The sequence below is a fragment of the Bison bison genome, unplaced genomic scaffold, assembly GCF_000754665.1.
Source record: "Bison bison bison isolate TAMUID 2011002044 unplaced genomic scaffold, Bison_UMD1.0 scf7180017864256, whole genome shotgun sequence".
Taxonomy (NCBI): Eukaryota; Metazoa; Chordata; class Mammalia; order Artiodactyla; family Bovidae; genus Bison; species Bison bison.
The window spans coordinates 203096-213948 of NW_011494828.1; the positions used below are offsets into that span (position 1 = coordinate 203096).

Genomic DNA, 10853 nt, shown 5'->3' on the forward strand with positions numbered 1-10853 from the left:
AACTCTCCTCCCCATGACGCACCCCCCCCCAATACCCTTCAGCGGCTTCATATGGCTCTCAGGGTTGAATGAAAACTCTGTTAAAGTTGACTCTGCAGCCCCAGAGCACCCCAACCTGAAATCCCTCTCCCAGGCCCCTCAATAGAACACTGCATTGCAAGAGTCTCTTCAGAAGTGATGCTGGGTTTCTGGGGAGGGTCAGCTGGGTGGGCACCAGAGAGTAAGCTCCCCTCGGGCCTGGCAGAGAGATCCACTGTCACCTGCAGTGTGATACAGGAAGTGTGGCAGTGGCTCCCAGAAGGGTCAAGAGAGAGGCATCCCTCTCTCATTCCCTTTTCCCCAATCCTGGACTCAGTTTCCCCAAGGAATGAGAAGCTCTGGACCAATCATTCTGAGGGATTTCCTAATGACAGCAGCTAAGGCGGCATTCCAAGAAAAGGGAAGAAACCTGGCCATTTCCAAGACAGAAAGATAAATGATTCCTCTTAGGATAAAACCCAAACTGTGGCCCCTAGTGCCTACCTCTGATCTTAAGTCTTCCTATTCTTCCCCTCCTTACCCAACGACCACCACACCAGCCTCTTTTCTTTATGTCCCTTCAACATACAGTGTTCCTTCCATTTTAGGAAGGAACACTTTGCATTTGTTATTCCTCATGTCTGCAACACTCCTTCCCCAGGTATTTTGTGGCTGATTTCATCATTTAAACCTCAGCTCAGATTTCAGCTCCCTGAGAAACTTTTCCTGACCACACTACATTTAGTCCCCTATCCTATTACCCTATTTAATGTTTTTCATAGCTCTTGTCCCTATGAAACTTACACTATCTATTTTATTGTTCATATGCTAGATATGAGCCCTGTTGGGAAATACTTGTATCTCATTCACCCAGCGCATTCCCAAAGCCTAGAATAACACCTATCACGGACACACATTGGTATACCACATCCTTGTCCTCACAGGAATTATTCTATCAGGAGAGATATATCTTAAACAAATAATCATGCAACACTGATTACAAGCAGAATCAAGTGTTTGAGGCTGAGGTGCAGGACCCTTTCCCACTGCTTTGTCCACTTCCGGCTCCAAGGACTGTTCCTTTACCCTGTGGGCATTTGCTGTTGCAAGACCCTGGCTTCCCCTGGAAACTGATTAGAGCTCAGAGCATTCACTCAGGAATTAGGCCTCAGAAGCAGGGCAAGGTTTATATCTCTAGGCCCGGTTCTCCAAACTTTGGGGATCTAGCTAGGTTTGTGGCTGCAGCAGCAATTTTTCCCTACCCCTCTCCCTACGCAAGTCAGAACAGGATACAACATTGATAGCTCACTTGTGTGGGCTATCTGCTCGTCCTAGAGTTTTGACAAGACCCTGGCTTGGGGTCTGGTCTCCTTAATACCTTACAACAGCAGTCCCCAAGCATTTCTGCACCAGGGACTTGTTTCATGGAAGACAAATTTTGCACTGATTGGGGGTGGGGGTGGTTTCTGGATGCTTCAAGCACATTACATGTATTGTGCACTTTATTTCTATTATTATTACATCAGGTCCAACTCAGATCATCAGGCAGTAGATTCTGGTGGTTGGGGACCCCTGCCTTACAAGCTCCACTCCATCTCCCATGCCCAATGCGCAGGGTCTTCCATGTCTGCAGGCTATTTTGCAGAGGCTGAAGTTAGGAGCTGCTTCCCCTGTCCCTTTGCCCTTCCTCAGGACCTTCTGTTCTTCGATTCTCTCTCTCTCTCCAAGAAGATCAGCAAGTTTCTTCCCTTGTGGGATACTTCTTCCAGTTGCTACCTGCTCGGGGCTGTGCTCTTGAACTTCTTTGGAACCCACACTAATGCAGCTAGCTCCCAGACAAGTGAAGTTTCAGAAAGCTGGGCTCCAGTAAAGTCCCACGGGATCCCGATCCACAGACAACCCAATCAGAGGAGGTGCAAGTGAGGGTCCACACCTCACACGATCTTGGCAGCCACCCTGGCAAGCTCTGCCTCGTCTGGTTGATCTCTTCAACGCTCAGCACAGTGTCTGGTACGTACTTAGCACTTAATGAACAAAGGCAATTAACACCACTAATTCGTTTAATGGAAAAAGGCACCGTGTTAATGTTTTACATGGATTATTGGCACTTCGTTTACGTAGGTACCATTACAGTTTCCACTTTGAAGAAACGAGTGCAGAGAAATTAAGCGACTCCCAAGGTCACAAAGCTGTGCACTCTCTTTTCATTGCGCGATGGCGCAACGCAGAGGGAAATGCCAACGCCGAGGGAAAATGCCAGAACCCCAGGCAGTCCAAGAAACCGGCGAGCTCCTGGGAGGCAAGGTGGGTGACAGGCTCTGCGCGGTCAGTAATTTTCATACTGGGTTGCCAGCCGGCTTGCTTTGCGCTTAGCACAGACCGGAAGCGTTCCAGTCGGCCACGTTTCTAACGCGCACGACCGGAAGTTTCTGTCCGCTGCTTTCAGGAGATAGTGGAGCTGCCGGGCCGCAGCCGGGAAGCTTAGGTGTGGAGGCGCTGAGACTTAGGAGACACCTGGGGCCGTTAGGGAGACTCAGGTGGCGGGACACTGGTGGAATCCCGACCTGACCCTGGGCCAGTCTCGTTCTCGCGGCCCGCCTCCTCACCCCGCCCCCACTTGGGGCTGAAGTGGCTCCGCCTCCTGATCTGAGCCTGGTCCCTCTTCAGGCACTGACCCTTGACCTCGGGGCGCTCCCCCATCCTTTGGGCGCGATGGCTACAGGCGCGGATGTCCGGGACATTCTAGAACTCGGGGGTCCAGAGGGAGATGCAGCCTCTGGGACCATCAGCAAGAAGGACATTATCAATCCGGACAAGGTAGCAGTGGTGCCTGGGAGTTGGGTAGCGGGAGTGAAGTGGTGAGGAGTGACACAGAAGAGGGCTCGAGGAGAGATGGGGTGCCACACTGGAGTGAGACGGGCGGTAAAAGATATGACACAACGGCATGGAGAGCATGTGTCACCGTGGTGAGGTGGGACGGAGGAGGGGGACACCCGTGGAAAGTGTGGGGACCAAGAAAGTGTGACGCGTATAGGAGAGGACCTGGAGAGTGACACTTGTGTGGGATATTTGGGGGAGGGGCATCAAGTCGGGGTGACCATGCTGAGATAAGGGAGAAATGTCTTCTCCTCTGCCAGGTCGGGCTCTGAGGTTAGCGGTGTGGTGGGGAATGACCCACTCGTACCCAGGCGCCCCTGGAGTGGGTTTCTGTGCCTTCGTAGTGTGTCATGACGTGTCACAGTGTGAAAGTGTGTCGCTCTACCTGTAGGTGCTGGTTTGTTCAGGGATTGAGCTGGGCTAAAGAATTTTCAGGAAAGGGAGTTTAGGCTGTGGTTCCTCTCCTGTGGTTTCCCTCCCCAGAAAAAGTCCAAGAAGTCCTCGGAGACACTGACCTTCAAGAGGCCCGAGGGCATGCACCGGGAGGTCTATGCACTGCTCTACTCTGACAAGAAGCAAGTATTAGAACCCCAGGGCCCCAGGCTTAGGCTCCTGACCAACCTGCCTGTCCCTAACTCCTGATTTTCCCAGCCAGTTTCCTCCTCACTCAGGGCTCTTGCTTGCCCACTAGGATGCAGGAGCGTGGCTGTCTCACTCCAGGCCATGACTTCCTTGCTCTAGGGTAGATCAGCAGCTTGGATCCAAAGGCTCTCTCCACACCTTCTGACTCTGTAATTTCTCACCTCCTTAAACCTGCTCCCAGGGACGCGCCCCCACTGCTACCCAGTGACACTGGCCAAGGCTACCGCACAGTGAAGGCCAAGTTGGGCTCTAAGAAGGTACGGCCCTGGAAGTGGATGCCATTCACCAACCCAGCCCGCAAGGATGGAGCCATGTTCTTCCACTGGCGAAGGGCAGCAGAGGAGGGCAAGGACTACCCCTTCGCCAGGTTCAATAAGGTGAGCCACCACCATGGGGACATAGGCCAGGGTTGTGCCTACCTGCTCTGAGCCACATGCCTGAGCTCTCCAGTCTCCTGGTTGGCTCCAGAGGCACTCTCAGACCAGGTCTCGACCATGTTTGCCCACTTAGTCCTTGGGACACATGCCTGCAGGGTCTTCTCTGCCCGTGGGGTCCGGTCCTCTCCTAGCCCTGCTCTGATTTTTGGTGAGCTGCCTTGGCCTTTCAATTGTTGCTGTTTTTCAGAGCAATGTCCTAGGTGCTCTACTCTGCTCACTCTCTACTTTCTCCCTAGTGTGCCTCATTTACACCATGACCTCAGTTACCCTCTCTCTGCCACTAACCCCAACTTAATATCTCCAGTCCAGAGCAGCAGTTCCCATATATCCAGTCATTTGCTTACCTCTCTCCCTAAAGGCTCCACAGGTACTTCAGATCAAGTGGATTTCCGTTAGCAGAACTTACCATCTTCCCTCTGCTCCCCACCCGTAAACCTGTTCCCCACATCAGTGAATGACACCACCATCCACCCAGTTACCCAAACCAGAAATCTGGGACTCATCCTTAACTAGTCCTCCTTTAGCACTCATATTATTTCAATCAACAACAGAACAAAGAAAGTAGGGAAGACGTACGACAAACGTGGAAACAAATAAGTTGGATTCTTTCAGATAGGACTGATCAATGAAACCAGGATATGAAATGAGATAAAGAGGGAACTTGTAGATGTAGAGGAGGCCTAATTTAGGTAGGGTGGTCAGGGAGGGCCTCTCTGAGAAGCTGGGATTTGAGCTAGACCTCAGTGATACATCTCGTCATGAGTCCTGCTGATGGTTTCTATATAAATGACATCTGCCTATGTTCTTCATTCTCTGTACCAGCACCCTAGTCCACGCTGATTTTTCTCTGTTCTAGATGACTGAGGCTCAGATGGAGCAGGGCCATACCCAGACTCACCCAACCAGGGAGAAACAGAGCTGGGCTAGGCTAAGATTCCCTAGGCCATCGTTTAAGCCACTACACAATATGGACCCCAGTCCCTGCAGCTTAGAGCAGCCTAATCTTTGAGCCTGAAAGCCCAGGGGGCTTGTAGCTGGACTCCCAAGTCCTGACTTCTTTCCCCTCAGCTAGTACATCCGCTTGCACCTGGACACGTTCCCCCGAATGGCTCACAGGCCTTTCAGACTCAGCATGTCCAGGTGTGACCCGTCATTCTCCCCCACACCCCCAAATTTTCTCCACCTCACCACCATCTTTAGGCCCTTCAGGTCCAATGGAGGGAGAGGCTGGAGATGTAAGACTGAAAAGGGATATCCAAGAGGTAAGAGGTTTGAGGTGGGGGAGGAAAGGTTGGATGAGACAATTCAAGGTGAAGACAAAAGAGTGTTCATTTTATATTTCATAAATACTGCTCCATGCCAGGACTTCCCTTGTAGCTCAGTGGTAAAGAATCCACGTGCCAGTGCAGGAGATGTAAGTTCGATCCCTGGCCTGGGAAGATCCCCTGGAGAAGGAAATGGCAACCCATTCCAGTATTCTTGCCTGAGAAATTCCATGCACAGAGGAGCCTGGTGGGCTACAGTCCATGGGGTTGCAAGAATTGGATATGACTTAGCGACTAAACTATATATGTGTGTGTATACATATACATACACACACACACATATATATAAATATAAAATTTTTCTTATTCTTTTCCGTTTTAGGTTATAACAAGTTAATTGAATATAGTTCCCTGTGTTATGCAATAGGACCTTTTTTATCTGTTTTGTATATAGTAGTTTGTATCTGCTAATCTCCAGTTTCCTAATTTATCCCTCCCCCATCCCCATTTGGGAACCATAAATGTGTTTCCTGTGTATGTGAGTCTGTTTCTGTTTTGTGAACAAGTTCATGTGTATCATATTTGGATTGCACATATAAGTGATATCATATGATACTTGTCTTTCTCTGTCTGACTTCTCTAGTTGCATCTATGTTGCTGCAAATGGCATCATTTCATTCTTTTTTATGGCTGAGCAGTATTCCGTTGTGTATGTATACCGGTTTTCTTTATCCGTTCACTGTCAGTGGGCATTAGGTTGCTTCCACGTCTTGGTTGTTGTGAATAGTGCTGCTGTGAGCATAGGGGTGCATGTGTCTTTGAAATTAGAGTTTTCTCCAGGTATCTGCCCAGGCACAGGATTCTGGGTCATTAGGTATTGAATTGACTCTTGAAGGATGTCACCAGGTAATAGTAGGAAAGAGTACAGTGACTTGTTCAGGCAGAGGAGTCATCGTGAGCAAAGACATAAATGAAAAATCAGTCATGTGTATGGGATGCTGTGGGCATTTCCCTGTTGACGAAGCCTGAAGTCCAGGACGGAACAAGGGAGAAGAGGCCTGAGAGGCTAGCAGGGCTGGGTCAGGCAGGGCTGGGCAGCCAGGCTCAGGAATGGGCTTTGCGCTGTCTTTGGGGAGCCACTAGTAGGTTTTAAGTAGAATGGGGTCAGGATCACATTTGAGTTTTAGAAAGCTTGTGGTGGCTATGGGTGGAGAATGAAGCCACAGTAAAGGAAACTAAGCATCTTCCCGCCAACACTGCTCATTCCTGGGGTCGTGCTTTCAGTCTGTGGCTCCCCAGCTCAAGCCAGCAACACAAGAGTTACCTGTGACAGCATCTTCCCTCACCTCTTACGGCCAGTTGTCACAACCTGGGATGTTTAAAGCCTCTCAAGTGTGTGCCCTTTTCTTTACCTTCTGCTGCTTTATTTCAGGCCTCTTCACTTCCTACCTGGATTATTTCTTAAACCTGCCAGGTGGTCTTCTAAGTTCATATTTCACCCCCTCTGTCTTCACTGTTGCCAGGGTGGTCTATGTAGAAGAGAATCATGATCTCACTCCTCTCTTTAAAACTAACTTTCTGGCTCCCATCACCTACAGGATGAATTCCAGACTCCTTAGCGGGCGGATAGGCCTGCAGCAGCTCCCCTCTGCTGACTCTCCAGGCTCTCTTAGGCCTTTCCCTGTCTTGCCCTTTTCTTGTTCCCCTAATGTGTCCTGATGCTTCAGGCCATTTCTCTCTCATCACTGTTTACGTGGTCCCCCTGCTTAGGATTCTCTCCACTGCATTCCCTCACCAGTTCACTTCTATTATACTTAACCTTAAGGCTGAACCAGACCTCATTTATCTCTTCCCTGTCAACCCTTGTCCCAGGCTGAATCAGGTGTCACTCATTACACCCTAGGCATACCTTTGTCATCAGTTTTGCCTCACTGTACTAAATTAGTTTTGCAGCTGGACTGTGAGCTCTGAGAAGGTAAGGCCCATCTTACTTAGCACTGTGTCCCTAGCATAGGTCTAGCAGGCCCACGATATTAATAAATATTTGCTGATCTCTCTTGCTTGACTGTGAACTTCTTTTTATTTTTATTGGCTGCGCCATGTGGCTTATGGGATCTTACTTCCCCAACCAGGATTCAAGCCTGGGCCCCAGCAGTCAAAGTGCCAACTCCTAGCCTTTGGACCACCAGGGAACTCCCTGACCATGAGCTTCTTGAGAACAGGACCAGCTACACTGTTCCTGAGTATTTTTTTTTTTTAGTTAAATGGAATTAAAATGCATAGGAGGGGTACTTAACCAACTGCAGAGAGATCCAAAGGATGAGAAGTTATCTAGGTAGAAGGAATGTGGAAGTGAGAAGGCATTTGGGGCAAGAACAACAAAGGCTGAGGGGGAGAGCCTGGTATATTCCAGTAACTGCTAGTCTCTCAGCTGGAACTTAGGGTCCATGAAGGACAGTGGTTGCAGAGGGAGGCCAGGTCACTTACCATGTGTTCACTGATTGATTCAATAAATATTCATTGATACCTACAGTGTGCAGGTCCTGTGCTGAGCCTAGAAGGTAGGAAGTGATCCAGACAACCCTTGCTCTTGGCAAGTTTAAAGATTATCTAGAAGGCACTTTCAAAGTATCAGGGAGCCTTTGAGGGGTTTCATAAGGGATGGTTGGGTAACATCAGTTATATATTCTAGAACAGTGCTTTTCAAATTATCTGTGATAAAGGACATTTTAAAACATTTCCCAATTCATCAGAGACTACTAAAGATAGTAAAATTGTAAGAAAAGATAAAATATCAGTCCATGTTTCTTCTCAATTATTTAGCAGCAGATGATGCTATAAGATTGTTGTAAAGCTTTCTAAATGCTTACTCTCGTTTCTGTACTTACTGTAGACCAGGTTTGCAGCAGCACTGGTCTAAAGGCTGCCCTTGAGCAGTGTCAGAGAGGTCACATCTTGGCTGCAGATGGAGAATTGCCCGAAGAGGATTAAATGGAGGCAGAGAGACCAGTGGGGAGGCTGTATCTCTATCCAGGCAAGGGGGTAGTGATGGTCTGGACACGGGCATGGCAGTGGAGAATTGGGAGGTAAAAGACACAGATTTGGGAAAGAGGAGCCGTCTCTGGGGTCGCACAGAGTCGGACACAACTGAAGCAGCTTAGCAGCAGCAGGGGTTCAAGGGTAAAGGTAGGAATTAAAGATGCCTCCTAGGGTTCTTGCTTGGGTGATGCCAACATTGAGATCTGAACTGGAGGAGATAGAAGTTTGAGGGAGCACAGTGAGCTCAGTACTGAACATACTGAATTTTTTATTGAGGTATAACTGTTATATATATATATTAGCTTCAGTTTAGAAGGTAATGATCCCGTATCTGTATATACTGTGAAATGGTCACCCCAGTGAACCTGGTTAACATGCACCACCTGAACACACTCATTGAGATGTATGGAGGACCTCCAGTAGGAAATGTCCAAGAGGCTGCGGGACATGAGGGTTTTGAGAGCCAGTGTCGTTTGATGGAGAAACTTCCCTGGTCCCGCCTAGCACTGTCTCCTTCCTGGGGTCTCTGACTGACAGACCCAGCCCATAGTGGTGCTGTTTCCCTGAGGGAGGTCTGGAGGACAGGGCATGGGGGTTGGGATGGGGGTTTATGTGGGGGGTAGGATTCAGGTGCCTTTTCTATAGAGATGAAACCTTGGCCAGCTTGGGGAGCTGCAAGTCTCCCTGTCACCACTGGGTGGCAGGAGTGCTTCAGACAAGTGTTCCCTGCTAGGGGCTCCTGGACCTTTCTCTGAACTTAGCCGTCTGCCCTACTCCAAGTTGACAACCTTGGACTCCACAGACACGCTTACCCGTGGGCCCCTCACCTTAACCATGGGGTCAGGAGCGTGTGTTTTGTGCAGTTGGTCTCCTGGAGTGGATCCAGAGGTGGGCGACAGTCCTAGAGCCTGCCAGGGCCTTTGGTCAAGCCGTCAGTTTCTTTCCTTGCTCTGGAAACATCATTTCCAGGGGTCCTGTGCAGGGTCCCAGGCAGAGGATCTGCTTTTGTCCAGCGCAGGCATGGGCAATGAACAGGAGGGACTGTGGTCACGGGGCTGCAGCCTGTGCGACGTGCCGTGACTGGGCGTGCCCATCCCCCTCCCCGCCCCGCCTGTAGACAGTGCAGGTGCCCGTGTACTCAGAGCAGGAGTACCAGCTCTACCTTCACGACGACGCTTGGACAAAGGCAGAGACCGACCACCTCTTTGACCTCAGCCGCCGCTTTGATCTACGTTTTGTCGTTATCCATGACCGGTATGACCACCAGCAGTTCAAGGTGAGCTGGTGCCTTGTTATTTGCATGTGTGCCCAGCCCTCGGGCCCGGCAGGCCACTAGCTTCATGCCTGCCATTTCACACACCTCTGAGCGTTTGTCTCTCTCTCCATGCCGTCCTTAGAAGCGTTCTGTGGAGGACTTGAAGGAGCGGTACTACCACATCTGTGCCAAGCTTGCCAACGTGCGGGCCGTGCCAGGCACAGACCTCAAGATACCAGTATTTGATGCTGGGCACGAGCGACGGCGGAAGGAACAGCTGGAGCGTCTCTATAACCGGACCCCAGAGCAGGTCAGCCCCGAGTCCCACAGACTCTTCTCCAAGCCCTGAGACCCCCAACCACCGCCTCCACCCTCCACGCCCTCGGCTCCCCTACTGCCCCCGCTCCGACCCCATGCAATCCCACCCTTCACTAGCCACCCTCCCTGCTATAGCGCTCACGACCCCCTGCTGCTCAGAGTCCCTCACAGACAGCCCAGCACCCCCACCCCCACCCCCGTCTCCCTCTCTCTGTCGCTGCCGCTTGAGTTTCACGCTCCTCTCAGCGTCTCTCTTTCCCAGGTGGCGGAGGAGGAGTACTTGCTGCAGGAGCTGCGCAAGATCGAGGCCCGGAAGAAGGAGCGGGAGAAGCGCAGCCAGGACCTGCAGAAGCTGATCACAGCGGCAGACACCACTGCCGAGCAGCGGCGCACGGAACGCAAGGCCCCCAAGAAGAAGCTGCCCCAGAAAAAGGAGGCTGAGAAGCCGGTGTGGAGACTAAGCCAGCCCAGCTTAGGGTGGGGGGCTGGGACTAACACTGGGCCCTCTCCCAGTGACACCCTGGTCTCCATAACTGCTCCTCCCCAGGCTGTTCCTGAGACGGCAGGTATCAAGTTCCCAGACTTCAAGTCTGCGGGCGTCACGCTGCGGAGCCAGCGGGTACGTGAATCACCTTCTTCTCTGTGTCTGGGCCTCAGCTTTATAGCCTGAGCGCTGTGGGCCAGGGGCCTGGAGCAGGTGGAGGCGGACACACCAGGATCTCAAGGGGACGCCAGGCTGAGCTCAGTTTTCAGCCTGTTCTACTCACTGGTTGTTTCCTTCTGTGACCCAGAGCTGCCTCTAGGGGTTAACTTCTCTTCTAGCCCTCCCCACCCCGACCCAATTCCTTTTGTCCCCTTCATTCTAAACCACTTGTCGGGAGAGGGTCCCGCTTGAGCTGAGCTGCCTGGGTCATTGCAGATGAAGCTGCCCAGCTCTGTGGGACAGAAGAAGATCAAGGCCCTGGAACAGATGCTGCTGGAGCTGGGTGTGGGTGAGTGTGG

General features: G+C 51.1%; 1 protein-coding gene across 1 annotated transcript in view; it reads left to right on the forward strand.

The window, feature by feature from the left end:
• Positions 1 to 2422: 2422 nt before the first annotated feature.
• Positions 2423 to 10853, forward strand: part of DMAP1 (DNA methyltransferase 1 associated protein 1) — a 9362-nt gene continuing 931 nt past the window's right edge. The window contains exons 1-9 of the mRNA XM_010847890.1: positions 2423 to 2503; positions 2686 to 2835; positions 3379 to 3470; positions 3719 to 3914; positions 9396 to 9554; positions 9676 to 9843; positions 10114 to 10299; positions 10399 to 10470; positions 10771 to 10843. Coding sequence (XP_010846192.1) covers positions 2731 to 2835; positions 3379 to 3470; positions 3719 to 3914; positions 9396 to 9554; positions 9676 to 9843; positions 10114 to 10299; positions 10399 to 10470; positions 10771 to 10843 — 1051 coding nt within the window. The 5' untranslated portion in view covers positions 2423 to 2503; positions 2686 to 2730. The remainder of the gene's footprint in view (positions 2504 to 2685; positions 2836 to 3378; positions 3471 to 3718; positions 3915 to 9395; positions 9555 to 9675; positions 9844 to 10113; positions 10300 to 10398; positions 10471 to 10770; positions 10844 to 10853) is intronic.